At 36.7% G+C, this 26,406-nt stretch overlaps 1 protein-coding gene across 5 annotated transcripts in view; it reads left to right on the forward strand.

Annotated features, from left to right (window-relative positions):
* The window catches only part of rptor (regulatory associated protein of MTOR, complex 1), a 389,387-nt gene that overhangs the window by 131,298 nt on the left and 231,683 nt on the right, over positions 1–26,406 (forward strand). For all 5 annotated transcript variants that reach the window (XM_051712022.1, XM_051712021.1, XM_051712025.1 and 2 more), the window contains 2 exons: positions 19,741–19,899; positions 20,358–20,504. In XM_051712022.1, coding sequence (XP_051567982.1) covers positions 19,741–19,899; positions 20,358–20,504 — 306 coding nt within the window. The remainder of the gene's footprint in view (positions 1–19,740; positions 19,900–20,357; positions 20,505–26,406) is intronic.

The following is a 26,406-nucleotide window of genomic DNA, read 5'->3' on the forward strand; positions in this document are numbered from 1 at the left end:
ATTCTAAATACTTTGGATTACTTCTTCAGCACTAGTAGATTTTTTCACTTGTTTTGACTATAAAAACTCTGCCAGTACAGTAAGACAAAATACACATGTTAAAAATACATTCTCTGAAAAACCTAAATATCTTATGCAGTGTTGTTTCTAAAACAAGATAAAACTAATTGATCTTGTTTTAAGGATTTCTTTATATTTTTACAGGACAACAATACAAAAATTATCATCAAGAATACGATTTTTGCCCTAATATCAAAGGTCTTACTAGAAAAAGTAGAAATTATGATCCAACATGAATTTTCTTTCATTATGATCGTGCCTGGTAACGTGCATGTAAAATGGCTAGAAATAGCATTTTAACTTGCCGTAAAATGCTAAGGTTTATTTCTATTTCTTCTGCTCCAAACTTACTTCAAACTTACTTCTCTGTCTGCTCGTATGAATGTAACATATCATAAGAAAGTGTATCACCACTGTTCAAATGCACTTTGGATCGCATCATTTATATGTATAAATGTTTTCCATCTGAAAGGACTAAATATTAAATGAAACAAATAACAATAAAATGCAAAGTAATCTCTTCAGTTATCAAAATACTTTTGAATGTAACAGTATTCTAATTACCAATGATTTAAATTGTAACTGTAGTGGAATACAATTACTAATAGTTTGTATTTTAAATACGTAATCCCGTTACATGTATTCCGTTACTCCCCAACACTGTTTACAATAACATATATTTATCCACAATCTGTAATTTTTTAAACAAACTGGCAGTCACGGCCCAAATTCACACAAATTTAAGTAAGGAATAATTGACGACGGACGTTGAATTGTTTAAAAATAATGCACACCCGAGGTGGTAATGCGGTCATGACGCACAGCAGAGTTTATTTTAAACAATTCAATGTCCGCTGATACCATGGTTACCACACCTTAAGACATAGTTCAGGGTTTTATCTCAAGACATTTTCTGTTTTTTTGTCCCTAAAACGCTCTTATGAGTGGAACTACTTTCTTCCGCCACAGACTGAGCGTCTTACTTTAATACAGCTCATGCCTTCGTTGCTAATTCGAAAACGTCATGTTAGAACTAGCAACGGAGGCTTGGGCTGCTATACTGGAGCACTTACTGGAGTAATAAGGGAGTGCGTTTGTGCATGTGTGTGTGAGTTTGTATTTGAAGGATCGAAAGAGAGCAACTCAGAAAATGAGAGAGATCGCTTCTGGGATTACCTTTTTTGTTGCAGCTCTCGTCAGAAGTAACATTGCATCAAAGTCACAAGATGTGTGTCGCCATATTCCTGTTATGAGCCTTAACAACTTTCTTTTCATCCCCACTGACATGACAACTCTGTTTTTCTCTCACGAATATGTTTGGGCCTTAAGTGTGTGCGTTATGCATATAATGTATGTCCACGAGTGTGGGAGTGTGTGTGAGAGAGGGGGAGGGGGAGCGCAAGAGTTTTTCCCAGAGATATTTCAGATAATATAGAAACCGTTGTATTGATCAAGTGTATCTAGCTTTGATACAGCTCAAGCCTTCATTGCTAATTCGAAAACGTCATGTTAGAACTAGCAACGGGTGATATGCTGCTTTTCGGCATTGGAGTGAAAAGGTAGTGTGTGTGTGTGAGCGTATGTAAGTGCAGGGGAGACAAGGGAGCGCAAGGGCTGTTTTTAATTGAAATGGAAATAAATGTAGGATATTTTATACATTGTTTTGACGTTCTTAACCGATTTACTTTAACCAATGACTTTGTTTTAATTTGTTATTTTGTTGTGGTAGCCTGTAGGGCTCTTTGAAATAACTGAAATAATTTGGCGAAGTGATATGGAACCGTTATGCGGTCAAGACCTGGAACTACTTCATAGCTGTGCGTTTCCTTGAAAAATAATTGCACACCTTAGAATGTCCGTGAACCAATCAGAATCAAGCATTCAGCAGACCTGTGGTATAAATTGTAATGGCCACTCAAACAAATAGATTGCAATTTCGTTTGATGCTACTAGTGATGCAGAAATTGCACACTTCACCTTTAACCAGGGTAAAATTATTGTTACACACAACTTCTTGCTTTTTAGATTAAGTAATTTATGTTGAGTGATCTCAAGCATTAAAACTTTCTTATTTTGCTCATGTAAAAGACCAAGACACTTTCAAAGTCCTCACAATAATCTGGAAGGTTGTATAGTTTATCTCCCTGGGTGCTTTTTCTAGGATCTCTGTATTGTTTCTGAATCTGTGAGTTTGCAGCTTCAATCTTACAGTTTTTATATTTCACATCTCTGTAATTCCACTTGTATTATGTGGCAAGCTCATGTTGATATCACATCCTCTTCAGATGAGCATTCGTCCTGCTGTGGTGTTACACAATCATCTGATAAGCATAGTTTTACTGTGTGTGTGTGTGTGTGTGTGTGTGTGTGTGTGTGTGTGTGTGTGTGTGTGTTTGTGAATCAGCCTTTCATTTGTTTGCCTCTCATCACCTCACACACACATTGCTTTCAAACTCAATCCAGTTGCATAATAATGTCACTTAGTCACAAAAACACTCATGTTATCCGGATGCCAAGGATACAGCTTCTCTCTCTCTCTCTCTCTCTCTCTCTCTCTCTCTCTCTCTCTCTCTCTTCTATTCTATTCTATTCTATTCTATTCAGTTCAATTCAATTCAAATTAGCTTTATTGGCATGACTGTATACAATGTATAATGTTGCCAAAGCATTCATTAACAAAAAGCATTACAAACAAACAGAAAAAAAACAAACAGAAAAAAACAAAAACAAAAACAAAACATGTATTACATACATAAAAAAGTCAAATAATAAAATATTAATAATGATAACAATAATAATAAGCATACAGGTAAGTGCACAAAGTGTAAAGAAAATAACTACAGAGAACAATGAGTAACAGTAAATTAAACTGACACTTTCATTCTTTAGTGAGGGGTCACCCTCTTTCCCTTGGATCATGACAAAAAGTCATATACTCTGCTGCTAAATCTATACATTCAGCATTCTCTCGTAGAATATATGAGAGTTTCTCCACATTACTCACTCTGCTGAATTCAGGCAGGATTTGTCCTATATAATATGTGTGTCTGATGGTCTCATATTTACTGCACTCATTGAGGAAGTGTAGTCCATCCTCTGTCTCCTTGAGTGCAGTGTGAACACAGTCTGTTCTCTCTGGGTCTTCAGTTCTGTCTGTGCCAACCCGTTTCTACAGCCAGACTGTGTTCACTTACTCGTTACTTCGTCAGAAGCTTCCTGTGACGGTAGTCTTTAATTTTGGTCAGATATGATGGCAATTTATATTGTCTTAATTTTTTGGAAATTTGTTGGAAATAGTTAATTTTTTTATTTCTTTGCCAATGATGAATATTTTCTTCTTGGGTTGTATTTTGTATTTGTTTTAATTTTGCCAACCTGAATTGAATTGGTTAATTTAGCTGGTGTTTATCCACTAAATACTGTGAGTACAAACAGTCTCTCTCTCTCTCTCTCTCTCTCTCTCTCTCTCTCTCTCTCTCTCTCTCTCTCTCTCTCTCTCTCTCTCTCTCTCTCTCTCTCTCTCTGAATATGTGAGGATGTGTGACTTCTCAGAGATTTGGACAGGAGGACAGGAGGTGACGTGTCTCTCTCAGTCTTGACCCTCATCTGGCTCAAACCTGTTGCATCCAGTCCACAGCCTCTGATTCATTCTCACAGACCTGAACTAACTGTCCAGTCAATTACATGCCTCGCAAAGATGGCACGGTCACAATACTGCTGAAGTGTTAATAAGAGTGATTTAATTGATTTAAACTGTTGTGCGAGTGCCAGAGTGGAGCATTTTACCTCACCGTTCTGAACATTTTCACCATTCTAGTGGAGTGGCAACATTTTATGTTCAAAATCAGAAAGAATGCTTATCATTAGTTCTAGTAAAGAACACAACGTGATTTCAGATTAGGTGTTTTATATATATATATATATATATATATATATATATATATATATATATATATATATATATATATGTAGGGAATTACAGCTTGGGCCCATAGACCAGTAGGCTTGGAATGAAGACCAGGAGGAGGTGTCAATCAAATTAGTTGAAATTTTTACTGAAGACAGTTGCAAAATCAGCCTCTGAGTTCGAAGACAGGAGAATCACGAACTGAACTCAGATACAACAGCAAGTTGACGTTAATGCTGTAGCTTCTAGAATTCTGATTTGTTACAAGCATAGATAACTATAGAACATTTCTGGACATGGTCATAGTGTACATCATTTATCTCATTGATTTTTGGTATGACACTTTAGTTCCGTATATAGGCTCCAATATATATATATATATTATTTAGTTTATTTTAACTGCACAGCATTCTGTGAAAATCCAAAGAAAATTAATTGCCATTTTGTTGACCATGTTAAACAATTTCTTTGATTCTGAAGCAAACTTCATCCATTTCTTTGCCCAATTTTATGTTTAAAAAGTAACTTTCCATGGGAGCCTTTTTGGTTTTCAGTAGCTATAGATGGATAAATAAAATAGCACTAGAACAAGTGCTTGAAATAGCAATAGTAATTAAGGAGGTGGGACTTAAAGTAATTAGAGAACATAAAACAACTTAATTTAATTAGAATGAACACCCATTCCCTACAATGTGCCAGTGTTTTACACAACAATGACAGAAATGATACTCAAATTTATACTGTTTGACATTGATGGTGAAAGCTCTATTTCCTCTCTTCTGCACATCATTGATGACTTTTCAGGATATGACAGGCTGTTATTGCTCTTTTGAGGTTAATGTTGATAAATTGGCTTATAGCTGCTGGAAATTTTTGAGAAAATTTGGAGAAATTGGATAAAATTTTTCATTAGGGATGCACTGATTGATTGGCCACCGATCACAATTGGCCGATCTTCGTCTTGAATCGGTGATCGGACGATCGTGCCCATATTCAGGGCCGATCTTTTTTTAATTGCAGCACACAAGGAATCACACACTGCTACTCTGATGAATGTGGTCATTGGAGGGTGAATCTTTGGCTATTCTAAGCATTTGCGAATTAATACTTTCATATATGCTGTAATTTACATGCATATGTCGGCCTGTGTATATGAATTACATGTGTTTGAATATTAAGGTGGCCATTTTCAAGAGTCATTACAGTAGTAATTCTGACTGTAATTCAGATACAGCAAACAGATGTAAAAAAACTATTAAACAAATAAAGATGCATATACAAATCGGAGTACTGTATGTAATGTGAGTCGCAACAGTCAGACGGTGTGTGGAGCGATAGAGACAGCTTGAGTGATTATGCACACTCTCAGTTTCACTCACTTCAACATGCGTGCTCTCAATCAGTCACTCATCCCAGCGCTATGTTGTGAGAACCCTGATTTAAATCAGAGATACAGTTGAAGACAGAAGTTTACATACACTTAGGTTGAATTCATTAAAACTCTTTTGTTAACCACTCCACAGATTTAATATTAGCAAACTATAGTTTTGGCAAGTCGTTTAGGACTTCTACTTTTTGCATGACATGAGTTATTTTTCCAACAATTGTTTCACTTTTAATTGACTATATCACAATTCCAGTGGGTCAGAAGTTTACATACACTAAGTTAACTGTGCCTTTAAGCAGCTTGGAAAATTCCAGGAAATGATATCATGCCTTTAGACAGTTAGCCAATTAACTTCTGATAGGAAGTGTACTGAATTGGAGGTGTACCAGTGGATGTATTTTAAGGCCTACCTTCAAACTCAATGCTTCTTTGCTTGATATCATGGGAAAATCAAAGGCTAGACTTCAGAAAAAAAATTGTGGACCTCCACAAGTCTGGTTCATCATTGGGAGCAATTTTCGAATACCTGAAGATACCACGTTCATCTGTACAAACAATCATACACAAGTATAAATACCATGGGGCCACACAGCCATCATACCGCTCAGGAACGAGACACATTCTGTCTCCTATAGATGAACGTAGTTTGGTGCAAAAAGTGCAAATCAATCCCAGAACAACATCAAAGGGTTTTGTGAAGATGCTGGAGAAAACAGGTAGACAAGTATCTATATCCACAGTAAAACAAGTCCTCTGCATAACCTGAAAGGCTGCTCAGCAAAGAAGAAGCCACTGCTCCAAAACCGCCATAAAAAAGCCAGACCTCAGTTTGCAAATGCACATGGGGACAAAGATCTTAATTTTTGGAGAAATGTCCTCTGGTCTGATGAAACAAAAGTTTAACTGTTTGGCCATAATGACCATCGTTATGTTTGGAGCAAAAAGGAGTGAGGCTTGCAATCTGAAGAACACCATCCCAACCATGAAGCATGGGGGTGGCAGCATCAAGTTGTAGGAGTGCTTTGCTGCATGAGGGACTGGTGCACTTCACAAAACAGATGGCATCATGAGGAAGGAAAATTATGTGGATATATTAAAGCAACATATCAAGACATCAGCCAGGAAGTTAAAGCTCAGTCACAAATGGGTCTTCCAAATGGACAATGACCTCCAAAGTTGTGGCAAAATGGCTTAAGTACTACAAAGTCAAGGAATTGGAGTGGCCATCACAAAGCCCTGACCTCGATCTGATAGAAAATTTGTGGGAAAACTGAAAAAGCGTGTGCGAGCAAGGAGGCCTACAAACCTGCCTCAGTTACACCAGTTCTGTCTGGAGGAATGGGCCAAAATTCCAGCAGCTTATTTTGAGCAGCTCGTGGAAGGCTACCCAAAAAGTTTGACCCAAGTTAAACAATTTAAAGGCAATGCTACCAAATACTAACAAAGTGTATGTAAACTTCTGACCCACTGGGAATGTGATGAAAGAAATAAAAGCTGAAATAAATCATTCTCTCTACTATTATTCACATTCTTAAAGTAGTGATCCTAACTGACCTAAGACGGGGAATGCTTTCTATGATTAAATGTCAGGAATTGTGAAAAACTGAGTTTAAATGTATTTGGCTAAGGTGTATGTAAACTTCTGACTTCAATTGTATATGTTTTTTACAATCCCAATAATAACAGTTTAACCTGCAATAAATGGCACCTTATATTCACACAGTTGCTAATGATTTATAATACAAACCAAAGACGGTAAACAAACCATAGATATTAATGATTTCTCACTGGATCAGTTTTGGAGCTTGTAATGGATATACAGTATCTCTCTTATTTTTGAATGTATCTGTGCTGTGTGAGATGCTCTCATGGTGTTTACTGGTTGTCAGTATGTTGCAGTTATCTTTGGTAGTCACAACAGAACTAATTATAACAGTTTTTTTTTTTTCATTTAAATACATTTTAGCATTTCAATATTAATTTAAATTGAATGCACAGTGTTTACAGTGCGGGCATAAATATATAACTGAAATATATAACTTGCAAAAGTGTTGCAGGGGTGCAGCACTTTATCAGTGATCATATCGGCCTCAAATTGCCTGATCAGTGCACGACTACTCAATAAAGCCATAGACACCCTTTGCTGGTCCCTGCACTTCTGTTCTTCAGTAAACTGCTCCTAATTGCCTTGGAGGTCAGTGAGCCCCAAATCCTTCTGGGAGACCTGGTTTTCTTGATTTGGTTGAAGTCATTCAAGTGGGTCTTTTAAAACTAGAAAGCTGAAATGAGATGCTGCATTTCATTTACACAGAAGCAAAGATTAAAACCTAGCTTACCTTTTTTTTTTTTTTTCATTCATTATATTAGAGTTTGCTTCCCATCAGTAACCCTCATGAAGTCTGCTGGTTGGGTAATGTTAGGTGTGTCTTTTTGCATGTGTAAGGCAGATGTGAATTCTACCTAGGCAGTCCAGCAGGGGGTGCTCACCCTGCGGACTGTATAGGCCCTAATGCCCCAGTATAGTGATGGGGACGCTATACTGTAAAAAGGCACCGTCCTTCGGATGAGACGTTAAACCGAGGTCCTGACTCTCTGTGGTCATTAAAAATCCCAGTAGGGGTGTAACCCCGGTGTCCTGGCCAAATTCCCCCATTGGCCCTTATCAATCATGGCTTCTTAATAATCCCCATCCATTAATTGGCTCTATCACTCCACTCTCTCCACCCATTAATAGTTGGTGTGTGGTGAGCGTACTGGCGCACTGTGGCTGCCGTCGCATCATCCAGGTGGATGCTGCACACTGGTGGTGGTTGAGGAGAGTCCTCTGTTCACTGTGTAAAGCGTTTTGAGTGTAGTGTCAGAAAAGCGCTATATAAATGTAACGTTCATTCATAAATGTAATGTACATACCTTAGCCATCGAAATAACACACAGTCACAGTCTAGGCGCAAGTGGGTTGGCGAAATCGGACATGCAAATCACTAACTGGCTGGGTCAAGTGCAGTTTCTTTTTGAGGTTTTAAGAATGAGTATATGAGAAACTCATAAACTCAACTTTATATTTATATTTTGTATTGGAAAACTTGGTTCTGATGAGAAATTATTAGTCCTCGAAATAACACACAGTCACTGTGTTTAAGATGTTCCCCACTGGGGTTTATCATGATAATCAGTGTAATGGTTGTGCAGTGACAATCAGATAATCAGTCAGTTATGCAAGACTGATATAAGATTTTTGCTGGGCTTCCTGAATTGTGAATTACTGTGCGATATAGGGCCCTATTTTAAGGGTGCTATGCAATAAGCACAGCGCCATGCGATCCGTTATATGTGCAAAGTCAGAGGGCATGGCCATGAAGCTTTGGTATTTTTCGTGCAAGTATGTGCTAAGTCTAGGCACAAGTGGGTTGGCAAAATAGCAATTTCATTTGGAGGTTTTTTTTCCAAAATTTCTTATTTCTTTTTTTTTCTTTTTTTTTTTTTTTTACTTGAGCATTTATATTTTGTATTGGAAAACTTGATTCTGATGAGAAATTATAATATGCATTTTGCTCAAACAAATGCTGTCATATATATATATTTTTTTTTAAAGTGTTGTTATATCAAATTGAGATTATATTGAATCATGAAATATCGTGACATTGAACCAAATCGTCAAATAACTATGCTGTCCTACCATGTTTTCTACTAAACCTCATAATGAAAGGACTGTGTTATTTTGTTGTACAAAGGGATGAATTCAATAAAATTAATAATACATATTCATTCATTATAGTTATTATAATAATAGCCTAACAACAGCATGATAATTCAACAAATAGGGAGTAGAAATTCATAGATATGATTTAAATATGAAGGTTTTACAAGTGCAGAAATAAATGGCACATGCACATAAATGCGTTTTGTGATATTTTTGCAATGTGAATGATAATTTTTGGCTTCTACATTCATAACTGCCCAATCTGCTGAAGTAGAAGGCATTTAAAATAAACGTAAAAACCTAAATATCAAAAACGTTGATATTTCTCACTTCGTGCTTGGTTTTAATGAATACATCACATTGGTTCGGGCAGTCACATACGGCCTAGTTACATGAGTAGACATTTTTAAACGCATCCGAAGCTCAAATCTGATCCAAAACTTTTGCATCCGCAGATGGTCAGAACCCCATGCAGCCCCTGTGTGACTATCCATTAGAAATGACTGACTTTCGATCTATCTATCATCCGTTGTTTGTCAGATCCAGTGAAAGGCAGCTTCAGTCCAGTAAGATGAAAGAAAATCATCTGCAAAACTGTAACAAATACTTTTCATGTCTTAATAAAATTTTAAGGAGTAAAAATTACAACAACAAAAAATTCTTTGGAAATACTAAAAGTACTAGTATTCAGTTTAAGTTGCACTTGAGTAAAGAACAATTCCCCCAATATAATATTTATGTAATTAAGGACAATTACTCAAGTACTTCACACCCCTGCGTATTAATTTCTTTGTCCCTTTGGATTCACCACCACAACTTTACATGCACAAAAACGGTATTTGCATTTGTCACAAAGAATGCTCAACAAGAAATGTATTTAGAAAGCAGTTATGAGAAATGCATGATTCTATAATAAGTGTGATTGGGAGCAAGCACAGATGCAAAAATATATGTAATCAAAAAGCGTTACACTTCCAAGAGTTAACAGATTGTGTTCTAATCCATTGCATTATGTACAAACTGTACCCCAGTCCAACTCTAGCAGACTTGGCTTTGGTTCACTCGTGTGCACTGGGGAAAACTGCTTTCATACCAACCAAATCCCATCCCCCCACTAAAGAAAAGTATCTCCTTATGAAATATACTTTACACACAGCAGTCGACTGTCCTGTAGTGTTTGTGTGGACATGAGCCTAATATAAACAGCTCTAAAGACAATTCCTTCACACGTTCCCAAACACCATCTTTACACTCAGCCAGAGTTTATATATATATATACATATATATATATATATATATATATATATATATATATGTATATATATATATATGTATATATATATATATATGTATATATATATATATGTATGTGGGGACACAAGAAACATGGTTCTGACCCATGTCAGGAATGGGCCAGACCTATGTCAGGAATGCAGTTAACAGAGCTTACTCATTTAGCCTGGCTCCCAGAGGACAGATACACATGTGAGTTTTAACTATTTCATTGATCACTTATTCAGTTTAAGTAAGAGTTTTATTGTGTTTAAGTTTTAGGCCATTAATTACTGACACAAATACATTCTTAGCAGTCATCACTAAAAGTATATTTCTGCATAACTTTGCTCTGTTGCATTTGGACGTATTGTTCTATTTTGTTCCAGCTGGATAAGGCCTGAGTCCCAGTGAGGTGTGATGACCAAAGAGAAAAATTTTGTGTTCTGTCTAATGATGTCTTTGCAGGGATTGTTTGTAGTTTTTGAGAATCATATGACTAAGTCAGAGGAACTAGACGCCAGTATACCTAAAGAGAAGACTCACCTCTGACCCATTTCTGTTTACCAACTTGACTTAGTGTCTTAAAAATATAATCTTTGAATGATTTCATTCACGTAGTTAAACAGAACAACGTGGTTGTAAGATTTCTAGAATTATCCATACTGTTCACCTGTCAGATCTCCGTACTCATAAGAGATTGTCAATTCATTTGCATATGCCTATAATTACTGTTGTTTCTCTAATCTAAGTTAGTTTGAGGTTAGATCCTCAACTCATTTTCTGTTTCCCTCTTTTGCCTTTGGAAATATGGAAAACTTTGTCTTCAGTAAACTCTTTTGATTGAAACTTCAACTTTGACTCTTGGTTATCGTTGTTCATACTGGTCTCTTTACTGGGTATAACTGTATTTCCTTGCATCACAGTGAAGCAGCTCACCAGTACCAGCAGCTGAAAAGGCTTCTCACACCATGACACCTATTTCTCCATGCTTCACTGTGGTAGAGGTGACCAGATCTTTGAAGACACCCCTCTGGAGCATCACCATGCTACTCAAATCGTGATTCATTACTTCACACATCTCTGCTGAACCACTCTGAATCAAACTTTCCATATTCTGCCAAAAACTTCATTCTGTCTCTGATGATTTTTTGAGACAGCAATGGCTTTTTAACACATCTTCTAGACACAAAACCTGCATTAGATAACCTTCTGGTTATTGTTCTTCTCTAAAGAGTCTTTTTTTCTGAGGTCTTGAATTCTGCTGACAGTTTTTGTAGGCTTTTTTTCCTGTCTTTGATAACTGTAAATTTCAGCAAGTGGTCAGCCCTGCATGAAGTGGCTTTGGGCCTTCCAGATCCTTTCTTTCTGGCAACATCAATTGTTGTTTCAAAGCGCTGACCTATTCTCTTAATAGCTGATAGAGAAATAGGGATTTTTTGGTTTGAGAGGTTTTGCAGTGTTTTTCATATAGTTTTACAGTCATTGTCAAACCACTTTTCACCATTGTCTTTTGGGATCCTTTTTTGGTATTTTCTTCAATTCGTACATTGATGCTGATTGGTAAAAGATATTGTTAATGTCATACACTGCCCAATTTATGCCTTTATTGTTTGTATATGTGTTAGAAATCTGTCTAATAGTGTTTGTATAATTTGAATCTTAATTGCATTTTGGTAGTTTCCGTTACTGTTTTCTGTCCATTTGTAGGATTAATGTATTTTTTTATTTTTATTTTGTAGGCTCTTTGCATATTTGATTTGTTTGTTCTTGTAACGGGTTCAGGATGGGCAAGGAGGCGGCAGGAACCAACTTTAATGACCTAAACTGAACTTAAAACAACAAAAAATAAACAAACACACATGTTCGACTTCAGTTAGAAGGTAAAAGTGTTGCAGAACTCGAGAGCTTGTAGATTTAATTTGAGAACGTGTACAATAAGTATTTGTACAAGCAAGTCATACACATTATACAAGTCAAAGTTTCCTTTTGTTTCGTTACGTGTATTTTGTATCCAAAAACGAGAACCAGACACCCCATTTTCATTTCATATCTATTTTAATATCCTATCTGTTATTTACAGTCAGTTGGTGATCAAAAATATAAAAAGAAACATTATTTCCAATCATACATTGCAAGGATGAGTGAAAAACAACTGTGCAACTTCTCTCTCGTTAATGTGCGCTGCTCTCATTCAACCGTAAACACTTCTCTTAAAGAGACAGTACCAATTTAGCACTTATGCATATCAATGTAAACTCAATGTAAATTTTAACTTTAGAAAACACTGTAAATATGAAAGTATTTCACAAACACATCTTTAACAATCTATGCAAGGTTTTTTTCTTTTTGTTTTGATATAGTAGCACTTAAATTATTATTTTTATAATATTATAATATAAGTTCCATTTTCATTAGGTTCCAACCTTTTTTCCAACCTTTCAAATTGTATTTCATTTCAAATGATTTAACGACAGCTTGTACCATTATTAAAAATGCAAATTCATGACATCATATAAATTGATAGAATGTGAAATTTGCACATTTGTACACAAGCTAAAATGTGATTAAAAGGATTAAAAAGGGATTCTTTTTTTACTGGTGAGTAAAAACAAAAAAATGATATATATATATATATATATATATATATATATATATATATATATATATATATATATATTAGTGATTAAAAGTATTAAAAGCAAAATATGAAAAAAATAAAATAATACAGTCTATACTATATTGCGTGAAATCATATTTATGAAAACATATATAAATATATATACACACACACACACACACACACACACACACACACACACAGTAGGGGCCAAAAATATTGGCACCCTTGGTAAATATGCGCAAAGAAGGCCGTGAATTTGTTTTTGCATTGTTTAGCCTTTTGATTTTTTATTTAAAAAATTCACAAAAATCTGACCTTTAATTGAAGTAAAACAATTGAAGTAAAATGCATTGGCCATAATTATTGTTCCCCTTTTATTCAATACTTTTTGCAACCTCCCTTTGCCAAGATAACAGTTCTGAGTCTTCTCTTATTATGCCTAATGAGGTTGGAGAACACCTGGCAAGGGATCTGAGAACATTCATCCATACAGAATCTCTACAGATCCTTCAAATTCAGAGGTCTATGTTGGTGGACTCTCCTCTTCAGTTCACCCCACAAATTTTCTATAGGGTTCAGGTCAGGGGACTGGGATGGCCATGGCAGAAATTTGTTGTCAGTGAACCATTTTTGTGTTGATTTTGATGTTTGTTTTGGATCATTGTCCTGCTAGAAGATCCAGCCAGGGCCCATTGTAGGCCTTCTGGCAGAGGCAGTCAGGTTTTGATTTTTTATCTGTTGGTATTTGATAGAGTTCATGATGCCATGTATCCGAATAAAATGTACAGGACCTCTGGCAGAAAAAACAGCCCCACAACATTCAAGATGCAGCACCACATTTAACCGTGGGCATTGGGTACTTCATCTCTGTGTACGCCAAACCCATCTCTGGTGTTTGCTGCCAAAAAGCTCTTTTTTTTTTTTTTTTTGCATCTGACCATAGAACCCGGTCGCATTCCAGTAGTGTCTGGCAAACTGAAGATGCTTGAGTTTGTTGTTGGATGAGAGCAGAGGATTTTTTTTCTTGAAACCCTCCCAAACAACTTGTGGTGATGAAGGTGATGTCTGATTTTTTTTTTTTTTTTTTTTACTTTCTGACCCCAAGACCCAACTAATTTCTGCAATTCTCCAACTGTGATCCTTGGAGATTCTTTTGCCACTTGAACCATCCTCCTCACTGTGCATGGAGATAATATAGACACACGTCCTTTTCCAGGCCGATTCTTAAGATCTCCAGTTGATTGGAACTTCTTAATTATTGACCTGATGGTGGAAATGTGTATTTTCAATGCTTTGGCTATTTTCTTATAGCCAATTCCCTCTTGGTGAAGCTCAGCAATCTTTTGCTGCACATCAGAACTATATTCTTTAGTCTAACCTACTGTGATTGATGATTAAGGGAATTTGTGTTTGTGTGTTACCTCATATTTATACCCCTGTGAATCAGGAAGTCATGGCTGAACAATTTCATGTCCCTAGTCACCCAGGTGCACTAAAATGGGAATATACTTCAGATGTATTTTACTCATAAGAATTTCTAGGGGTGCCAATAATTGTGGCCTACATGTTTTGGAGAAAAAACATTTATTTAATAATGAGATATTTCCCCTCTTTCAATTGTTTTACTTAAAGTAAAGGTTAGATTTTTGTGAACTTTTTGAATGAAAGATCAAAAGGATAAACAGTGCAGATTTCTTTTCACAGCCTGGAAAGAAATTGGTACTTTTATTCACCAAAGTGGCATTCAGCTGATCACAATGTATATTCAGGACATTAATAACATGAAAAATTACTATTAGAATTTGAATTTTTTTCTTAAACTACTTCAAAGAGTTCTCATCAAAAAACCCTCCAAGTGCAGCAATGACAGCTTTGCAGATCCTTGGCATTCATGCTGTCAGTTTGTCTAGATACTCAGGTGGCATTTCACCCCACACTTCCTGTAGCACTTGACATAGATGTGGCTTCAATTCTGTGTGATATGTGTTTTGTTGGGTACTTCTCATGCACCTTACAGTCTAGCTGATCCCACAAAAGCTCAATGGGGTGAAGATCCATAACACTCTTTTCCAGTTATCTGTTGTCCAATGTTTGTGTTTCTTTGCCCACTCTAACCTTTTCTTTTTGTTTCAAGCAATTTCAAGCATTGTATAGCCTTCATACCTCCAAACAATGATTGACTGATGAGTTTCTAGTGAAGGCTGTTTCTTTTTTGCCATTTTTGAGCTAATATTGGCCTTAAGACATGCCAGTCTATTGCATACTGTGGCTACGGCACCAAACTAAGATGGCGCCGCAGATGGCCACCTCGGTTTGTTGGTGCGCATTGTTTTGTCTTGTTTTGTTTGTAAATACAGTGTTTTGTCAGAATACCGGGAGAGAAGAGCTCATGAACATCAGGGTCACAACTCCTGCAGATTTATTTCCTACTTCATTGCCACATATCTGGAATTACTGGACATTCTGGTCAAAGGTGCCCTCACCTTTGCACATTCAGCGAGGTGAGGGAAACATGCCGGCATCAAACTGGATGAACTTCAGCTCTTGGTGGGGAAAAACAGAGACTTTTCTTCATCTTCCATTTTGTGCTTAACGGAAACTTGCTATGTGGACTGATACCGGACTCTGCGCTGCAGCTGGCAAGCTTCCAACTCTTCAGAGCGGATCGCCACACGGAACTCTCAGGCAAGACAAAAGGTGGAGGAATCTGTTTTTACGCTAACCGTGGCTGGTGCAATGATGTGACAGTGATCCAACAGCACTGTTCTCCTGATCTGGAATCTTTTATCATAAACTGTAAACCCTTCTACTCCCCCCATGAGTTCGTCTCATTCATACTGGTCGGTGTTTACATTCCACCGCAGGCCAATGTGCAGGATGCACAGCGCGTGCTCGCCGACCAGATACTGTGTGTGGAGCGGACAAACCCGGACTCCTTAGTTATTGTATTCGGTGACTTTAACAAAGGTAATCTCACTCATGAACTCCCAAATACAGACAGTTTATTAAATGCCCGACCAGAGAGGAGAACGTTCTGGATCACTGTTTCACTATAGTAAGCAGTGCCCCGCGCTGCACTGGGTCACTCTGACCATGTCATGGTCCACCTAATTCCTGCATACAGGCAGAAATTAAAACTATCTAAACCTGTTGTGAGGATATCAAAGCAGTGGACCAGTGGGGCTGTGGAGGATCTGCAGGCATGCTTGGACTGTACTGATTGGGATGTATTCAGGACTGCTACCAACAGTCTGGATGAGTTCACAGAGGCTGTGACATCATACATCAGCTTCTGTGAGGACTGCTGTGTACCATCACACACCAGGGTGAGTTACAACAATGACAAACCTTGGTTCACAGCCGAACTCAGACAGCTTAGGTTAGAGAAAGAAGAAGCGTTTAGGTGTGGGGACAGAGACAGGTTCAGAAAGTCAAAGTACAGGTTTAGTAAGGCGGTGAGAGATGCCAAACAGTTGTACTCTGAGAAACTACATCAGCAGTTCTCAGCCAACGACTCTCCTTCTGTCTGAAAAGGGCTCAGACAGATCACAAACTGCAAGCCTAAAGCCCCCCCACTTTTTTCTTTTTTTTTTTTTTAAATAAAATTGTTTCTAGAAAAGGACCAGTAATTGGTTACAGTTGATTGATAGTTTTGTACTCACTTTGAGTAGAATTTGTGTTTTGTTTGTTGTTTCTCCCTGCTGGACAGTTATTGCTGACAGTAGCTCAGTCCTATTCAGCTAGTCACTCCTGATCAATTTAAACTCTTTTTTTCTTGTAGGTGATGCAGAAATGCTATGCTGTGCTGCTACTTGTTTTGGCTTCAGTTATACGTGTTGTCTTGTCGGTGAATGACTCTTGCTAAAAGTTTGGGCTTGTCGAAGGCAGTCCTTAAGCAGAGAGTAGGTAATGTGCTTTGTTCAGTGAGCGCATTGCACATGTACATTATTGTTGACTAAATGGGTAAATTCAGGCTGTCAGATGAGCTATTTGTCTGCTTTGGAGGTGCTTTGGCCATCTCCAAGCAAAGACTTTCTCACTGGGTTGTTGATGCTGTTGCACTCGCTTATGATTCGCAAGTGTCCCCTGGTGTGAAGTTGGGATGTTCCGATCAGGATTTTTACAGCTGATTCCAATTACCAGTTTTCTAGTCATCTGATTGGCCGATACCGATCATTTAACCTTTTATCAGGAGCTCTGTCATGACTGGTTATATGAAACCCTCTGGGGTCTGAGGGTGTTTTGGGCCCTGGAGATGTTTTGACATGCCTTGAAATTTGTGCTTTTTTTCAGTTGCTTAAAAACATATTAATGGCTAAAGTCTGATAAAACTGCTTTCAGCACAAACTGGGCTACAATAATACGTGAGCAACATGTATTTTCTTAAAAAATTAAATCACTGAAATAATGCCATATAACATACTAAACATTTGTTCACAAGACTTGAGAACTGGATCTTGTAGCCTAGAGTTTTTGCTACAAAATGATGTGGAAACCATCCTGATCACTCATTCATAAAAAACAATATAGTCATTTAAATTTTGTAAGACACTTTTAGTGTTAGAAAGGCCATATGCGAGGAGGTGTGGATGATCATGAATATTGATGTGATTCACACCTGAGGAGACAAAGACCCCTCCCCTGGGCCTATCAATGAGGAATGTGACTGAGAGAGAATGAATGTGAGGAGACTTAATGATTGAATGTATTGTTTGTAGCTTATTCACAAAATCAAGTTTAAAGGAATAGTTCACCTAAAAATGAAAATATGCTGATAATTTACTCACACTCAGGCAATATCTATTTAAATATATTGTAAAATGCAGTTTATTCCTGTGATCAAAGCTGAATTTTCAGCATCATTACTGCAGTCTTCAGTGTCACATGTTCCTTCAGAAATCATTCTAATATGCTGATTTTCTAATATGGGCATATTTACAGCACATTTTACACATTTACACCCGAACAGATATTTGCAAGCACAAGCTTCGTTGACGATAATGAGGCAGCATAAACACTAGTTAAAATATAATCTAAACATTCATATTATTTTTATATCATATTACATATCATATTTATATCATACAGCATACAATTCAAATACCTGCTTTAGCCGAAACAACATTTAAATGTAACTAAAACCTGCCTATTAGGACATATTTCAAATTTCAATACTCTGAATACTGGCTGGCAAGTCTGGAAATAGTCCAACTAGTAAAATGTGTACATGTTTATATAAAATAGCATGTCAACTAATGTAAGTAAAGACTTACTCATCCGAAATTGTATCCTCGGCTGGATCAAGTCTCTCTTCAAAATGCAAACGTTCATCGTCGGAGTCCCGCTCTTCTTCTGAGGAAAATGTGAACTCTTCGTCACTGTCCAGGAGCTTCCTCACCCGTGTAGCATGCCATCTTCCAAACGCGCAGGAAAGTGAATGAACTTAATGCATTTTAAGGCACTGTTGGGGGCGTTTACCAGTTGCATAGGTCGTCTCAGCACATTACCGTATGAATAGCGCCCTCTGCGCGTGGGTGGGATCACATTAGCGATAAGAAACTGTACATCTCTTTAGTTTCATACAGATTACATTGCAGGATAATATTTGTTTTAAATTTGAATTGTTTTATTTAAAAGTAGACATTTTAAGTTTTCTTTGGACATATGTTTCATGTTTGTCTGATATGTATTCTCTGAGTTTCAGTTCATTTTTGTGACGTGTTTCAGAAAGATGCTCGTGGAAACAGAGACGGCTGAAAGCGCACCCTGTTTATTTTCTTTATTTTACAAAAGCACAAGGTTTTGTTGTTATTGTGAGTGTACACAAATAAAAGTAGACCCTTTATAGTCTCTAATGATGTCTTACACTTATCTGTATGCCCAAAAATGACAGAGTATTTTAAGTTGTTTCCGCTGTTATAAGGAAAAAATCCAGCAGGACGCGCCGGCGCGTCCATTGACCCCTGAGGGTTAAGGGACAGAGAGATGGCTCTTCTCTTCAGTCAAAAGATCCTGATGAAATGGCGCTGGTTGTGCGCTGGTTTATATGCCCACGATGACGTGCGCATGAGGGTCAGAGCATCAAGCGCCATCTGCCAATAAGATTGCCATAATTTCAACACAAGCTTCAGAGATTGTCACTTTCCTTATTTTTTCAGATGTTTTGAATCAAGTTCCATACAATGTGTGTATTGTGATGTATCTCATTATCGAACAAAAATTAAGAATATAGCCATATAAATTAGCCCAATTAACCCTATGGTGGGCACTTGTTGGTTGCTTTTCTTTCAGTATCTGGTCCAGCAAATCCATTAAAATTTTTCTTTTTCTTATGAAATCCATATGTAGGAACAATTTATGCCTTTAGATAAAATTATTTTCTGAAATCTTTTGTGAAATTGTGAAATAAAAAAAATTAAGCAAATGTGTCCAAACTTTTGACTGGTAGTGTATGTACTGATATATATATATATATATATAATTAAATGCTTCAATTTAATCTTAGCAAATTAGACTTTACTAAATATTTGCTAACTGATCTGCCTGGCCGATATATAGTTTTATCAGTAAAATAAACAGATTATCTTTTTTTGTCAACTGTCATTTAGACTGTTAATGTGTAAATGTTGATGATATTTTAATATTCATTTTGTATTATAAGTGGAGTTTCCAGATGTTTCAAAAAATGTGCTGACACAATACCTTTTATTATTATAAAAAATAAAAAAATAAATAAATAAAAAAAGTTTTTTTCTGATTGTCATTTTTATTTAATATTCTCTCTCTTCTAGGCCCGCTATAAGCAGAGTTTGGACCCCACAGTTGATGAGGTGAAGAAGTTGTGTTCTTCACTACGGAGAAATGCCAAAGAGGAACGTGTTCTCTTTCATTATAATGGCCATGGCGTCCCACGACCCACCGTCAATGGAGAGATCTGGGTCTTCAATAAGGTAAGTCAAAAACGAGCAGGAAACACAGGTGAGACCTCATCATGTACTCTCATGATGGGTTCTGGCCAGCAGTCTACATTCCAAATTAATCCCAAAGGTATATATTTATGTTCAGGTCTTGGCTTTGTGCAGCCCAGCTAAGTTTTCCCACACCAGACTAACCATTTTATTGGTAGAATCCAATGAGAGTCCCATGTTGACTGTTTACCTACAATGTTTGTCTAATGAGATTGATTGGCTATATACTTGATTGTATGCTCCTGATAAGTAATGGGTGTTGCTGAGATAGCCAAACTTGTTAAATAGAAGGGAGTGTATATCTTAGCCATGTAGGGTTCTTAACAAATTCTTGTCTAAATTGTTTTTTGTTTTGAGTTGAACTACTAGGTTTTCAATAAGAATACCCCCCCCCCCCCCCACCCTCTCTCTCTCTCTCTCTCTCTCTCTCTCTCTCTCAGAACTACACCCAATACATCCCTCTTTCCATCTATGACCTGCAGACGTGGATGGGGAGTCCCTCCATCTTCGTATATGACTGCTCTAATGCAGGAATCATCGTCAAGTCCTTCAAACAGTTTGCATTGCAGAGGGAGCAAGAGCTTGAGGTGTGTAATATCAGATGCATACATTAATTGGCATACATTACCATGGTCAAATGGCATGAAATTTTGTTGCTATTTGAGGAAAAACTACTTTAAAAAGTAAAGTTGAAAATTCTCCTTTCTGAGGTGCCAAACACCAAAATAAAAAGTTTGAAGATAATTTTAGACATTTTATGAAATAGAGACAGATCAGAGATGGAGATAAGAGGTTTACTTAGGAAACATAGCAGAACCCCAGAAAAGTCTTCTCATATTAATTGTTTTAACCTTGCTTAATGAGCTAGTTTAATTGTTTATTAAATTGTTGGCTTTTACAGTTGTTTATTTTCACTGTATTAAAAGCAAGAGAAATGATTAAAATATCATCAACAAAATATTATCTGTTAAAAATTGTAACTTTATAGTTATAGTTTATCTTTTTTGTTTTATTTTCACTATTAGATTATGTAATGTACATTAATGTATAAACTTATAGAGAAACATCTTGAATTAAATTAAAATTTATTTTTATATTGCTTTTCAAAATAAATTTAAAAATAAGCTTTACAGAGAATATTGCCTGAAAAAAACTCAATGAGCAGACTAAAGGTGCTAGAAATTTTTTTTTAACCACAAACTCTGTGCACATTTCTTTTTATCTCTTATGGTTAAAAATTATGGCTGTCAATAGAATAAAATAACCATCATTAATTAAATTTTTTCCAACCAGTCTTTAGAATGAAATGGTCTGCAGAATGAAACAGTAATAATGTCAAATTTGTTAATGTCAAACTTTTTGTTACTTATTTTTTTGCGGATCTTCTTGCACCCTCTTGCGGCCCCACTGAGGGGTCCCTGGGCTAGTTCACCCAGTTGTTCTGTGAATTACAATACAATGAAAGTGGTATTCACATCGTCAAGTTCCAAAAACTTTGGCCGTTATGATTGGTCAAAAGAACTAATGGCATTAAATGTTGGATCACTGTTATTGTATTTAAAAGAAGAGCCTAGACATTCTGCTAAACATCTTATGTGTTCCACAGAACAGTATGATGGTGAGTAAATGATAGACATTTTGGTTGAACTATGCCGTTAATAGTCATGCAGTCTTTTAGGAAAATGACATCAACATTTTACCATTTCCTCCACTTATCTGTCAGTCATGAAAAAAATGCCTCAGTCACTAGTTCTGTCAGACTGCGAAACCTGGTTTTTGTAGAACCCACACATGCACACACTTACATGGAGTTGCCATGTTCTCCATCAGTCAATAGTAGGTTTCTTAAATACACTGCTGACACGCAAGGTCAAAGGAAGGGAGATTAGGCACTCGGGAGAGAAAGGGAGCCAGACTGATGGTTGGAACATGTTTGCAGAAAGTTGCACAATAAAAATACAACTTTTTGGTAAAAAATTCACAGAGCAAGGATTGAGCCTGTCCTAAAAATCCAGCAAATACTGTTACAGCTGTCTGTTCAGGGATGATGCTTAGATTTCTCTCTCTATCTCTCTCTCTCTGTTGCATGCTGGGAGTTGGTGAGAGTGGTGGTGGTTAGAGTTTCTAAATCTTCCTTTTTCCTATTTACTTTTTCTTTTCTTTCTAGAAAATACATGGTTTAGAATGCAAATTGTAAAATAGTTATATAATGGTGATTGTGTGGCAGAATGACGCCGCCATTATCACTCCGTAATGGTTTCAGGTGTGTTCCTGAGGATAATGCCACAGTGGAGGATGTGTTAATTGCAGTTGGGGATCGGATTGGTCATGAGAACATTGTATCTGCATCACGCATGAATCAGGCTGTCGTCGTTTTTTTGAAGGAACAAAATGTAGTTAATCGTTTAATAGTAACTGGCCTTACTGTTAAAGATGCTTTTGTGCAACTTTCTCCGCTGTATACATCAACGAAGGTAACAATTTCAAATATCCCACCTTTCGTATTCAATGACGTTTTGCAACGTGAGTTAGCGCATTTTTGAAAAGTTATTAGTCCCTTTAAAACTGTTGCGCTTGGTTGTAAACATCCGGCTCTGAAGCATGTTGCGTCATTTAGACGGTATGTTTACATGGTGCTAGTATCGCCTGAGAATACAGTGGATATTAATTTTCGTGTGAAACATGAGGGAAGATTATATATGGTGTATGCAACTACTGGCAGCATAAGATGGTTCGAGTGTGGAGACATCGGACACAAGTGTCTTACGTGTCCACATAAGAAAACAGGTGGAGAAAACGTGGTAAGATCAGAGGATGAGGTCACAAATAATAGCGTTGATCCGGTTGATGCGGCCCAAGATGAGGTTGTTCCACTTGTTGAGGTGAGTGATGATAATTCAGATGCTGTGTTACCGGCTGTTGACACTGCAAATGATGATGCTGTAGCTAATGTGGCCCCAAAGATTAGCGTAACTGATTTAGTTTCTGATGTTAATACAGATGAAGTAGCTAGTACTAGTGGTACTAAACAGTTGGAAAGTGCAAATGATGGAATTGAAGAAAAATCGAATTCAGGCATCTTGAATAATGAGGAAATGGATGTGGAGGAGGAGCAGTCAGATGATACCGAATCACAAGTTTCTATGTGTGAAAATGATGGTAATTCACAGGGAGTTGTATTTAACACATCTCAGGCAGTTTTTTCAGGAGGTTTCAACAAAGATTCTTTGTATAGTCTGGAACAAATCAATAGTTTTCTGGATGAAACGTATGGTAAACAAATTAACATAAATGACTTCTCTGATGTAGACAAATTTGTTCAATCTGTTATTTTTTTATCAGAGGACTGTTGGAGTTGAGGAACTTAGTGAGAAGAAGCTTTTTCGGCTGAAAAAGCTTCTTACCACTATAAGAAAAATTAAAGCAATGAATAGGAGAAAGAGCAAATCAAAAGATTGCAAATAATCATGCATTACACGGTGTCTTTTCTTCGCTTTCCTATCATGCTTTATTCTTTATTTTCCATCTTAATTTTGTGTATGGAGGTTTTGAGGATAGGCTCTTTAAATATTAATGGTGGGAGGGATAGTGTAAAGTGCTATAGTCTATGAAACAATTGAACAAAAAAGCTTGATATTGTCTTTCTCCAGACTACTTATGGTGATTTAATGAATGAAGCTGAGTGGAATTTGTGGTGGAAAGGACATAAAATACTTAGTCATGGTACAAATTTAAGTAGAGGGGTGGGCATCTTTTTCTCTTCAACCATAAGGGTGGATATTATAAGTACAGAGGAACCAGTGAAGGGTAATTTGTTGGTAGCTAAAGCTCAAATTCAAGGAATGCTTGTTTTCCTGATAAATATTTATGCACCAACAGTGGAACAGGAATGCCTAAATTTTTAAAATATACTTAATGAGAGTCTTAAAAAGTTTTCTAGTGAAGGATGTGTTGTCATTGGTGGAGACTGGAACTGCACTATACATTTTACTATAGACTGTAATACTGAGGAACCTCATATACAGTCCTCAAGTGCATTGTCAAAACTCATAAAAGAATTCCAGCTCTTGGATATGTGGAGAATTAAACACCCTAATGATAGACCGTGTACATGGATTAAGGCTTTTAATAATAGAGTTAGTGCTGCCCGATTAGATTTTATGTGTCAAAATATTTTAATAGTAGAGTAATTGAATGTAGCATTTGTCCTGTAGGTTTTTCTGATCATCATTTAACAATGACCATGTCAAATGTACCTAGAAAATCGGTTTACTGGCATTTTAATGTTAAATTGCTGCGGGATGCTGCTTTTTGTGATAATTTTGTTTTCTTTTGGAAAAATTGGAAAAACAAAAAAGTTATTTTGAAAACTTGAAACAGTGGTGGGATGTAGGCAAGACTCAAATAAAAAAAAAATTGTCAGCAGTATAGAGCCAACTGTAGTAGTAGTAGTAGAATAAAGAATGTGATTGAATCACTTGAAAAGCAAATTAATTCAATGGAATTGCAGTTGGTTGATGCACATAATTCTGTATTGTACAATGATTTACAAAAGAAAAAGAGAGAGCTAAGTCTGGTCCTAAATGAGAAAGTAAAGGGAGCTTTGATAAGGTCCCGTTTCATGTCTTTAGCAGAAATGGATGCCCCAACTTCTTTTTTTTTTTTTTTAAACCTGGAATATAAGGTGGCTCAACAAAAACAAATGCCTTGTCTCAAACTCCCTGATGAGAGGATAATGTCTAAGACTATAGAAATGAGAAACCATGCTGTGGACTTTTATTCAAGTCTTTATGCTGCAGAAAACTATGAAAATGATGAATGTATGACACAGCTTCTTCAGGGTCTTCCTCAGCTGGACTCTGATTCTAAAACTGTCTTGGATGCTAGTATAACATTTAAGGAAATTACTGCTGCTGTGGGACAACTCAGTTCAGGATGATCCCCTGGAATAGATGGACTGCCATCAGACTTTTATAAAAGGTTTTGGAACTGCATTGGACATGATTATTTTGATGTTTTATGTCTGTAAGAGATGGTGTTTTACCTACTACCTGTCAATATGCTGTTTTATCTTTATTGCCAAAAAATAAAGAACTGGCGTCCTGTTGCCCTTCTTGCAACAGAATATAATTTTTTTTCAAAATGTCTGGCAAATAGATAAAAAAATTACTTGGGTTTGGTTGTACACAAGGATCAATCATATTGCATTCCAAAGAGGTCTATTATGGATAATTTGTTTTTAGTGCAAGACATTGTAGATATTTGTAATGGTTTCAATGTGAATGTTGGATTAATTGCCCTGGATCAAGAGAAGGCTTTTGATCGTGTTGATCACAATTATATTTTTAATGTATTGAAGGTTTTTGGTTTTAGTGAAACGTTTTTAAATTTGATACAGTTATTATATAATTCTGCATCAAGTATGGTTAATGTAGGGGGCGCTTTGTGTTGGCCAATTCCTATTCTAAGGGGTATTAGGCAAGGCTGTCCATTGTCTGGTCAACTATATAGTTTAGCAATTGAGCTGCTGCTTTTTAAACTTCGCGAAAGATTGTCAGGTTTTAATGTGCCTGGTTTTTCTTTAGACTCAAGAATTTCTCTTTCTGTTTATGCTGATGATATCACAGTTTTTGTAAATCACACTGAGGATATTAAGTGTTTATCTGAGGTACTCAGTCTTTATGAGAAAGCTTCATCAGCTAAAGTGAACTGGGCTAAAAGTGAAGCTTTTTGGGCCGGTAAAGGGGAGTTTGAGAGTCTCCCAAAGTTACATGGGGGCCTTAAGTGGGGTAGAGAGGGACTTAAATTGTTGGAAGTTTTTTTTTTTAGGTCAAATGATTTTCAAAAGCTAAATTGGGAGGGTATAATGGAGAAAGTGTGCAGCAAGTTGTCTAAATGGAAATGGTTGCTACCTCAGTTGTCGTATAGGGGAAGGATTTTAGTGACCAATAATTTGGTTGCTTCTACTCTGTGGCATAAAATAACTGTGTTACAGCCACCTGCTGGACTTATTGAGGAAATTCAAAGGAAACTTGTGAACTTTTTTTGGTCTGGACAACACTGGATTCTTGCTGCTGCTTTATACCTTCTTGTTCAAGAGTGAGGTCAAGGATTGATAGACATCAGATCCAGAATTATGGCTTTCCAGTTAAAAGCAGCTCAGAGACTGTTGTATCACACGGATGTATCATGGCTAAAGACAGCTTCTGCTCTTCTCAGGCGGGTCAGAAGTATGGGATTGGACAAACATTTGTTCATAATGGAGCTCCAGAATGATGATCGTGTGAATCTTACATCCTTCTATAAGTCAGTTCTGGAGGCATGGAAGGTGTTTACCATTTCACATTCATCAGATACACATGCTGGATTATGGCTTTTTGAAGAGCCACTTTTTCTTAATGACTTTCTACCTTCAAGACTTATGTCTGGTCCCAGTCTGCGTGCATGTTTAACTGTTGCTGGATGCACAAAGTTGGGACATATTTTGAC

The sequence above is a fragment of the Myxocyprinus asiaticus genome, chromosome 12 (genome assembly GCF_019703515.2).
Source record: "Myxocyprinus asiaticus isolate MX2 ecotype Aquarium Trade chromosome 12, UBuf_Myxa_2, whole genome shotgun sequence".
Taxonomy (NCBI): domain Eukaryota; kingdom Metazoa; phylum Chordata; class Actinopteri; order Cypriniformes; family Catostomidae; genus Myxocyprinus; species Myxocyprinus asiaticus.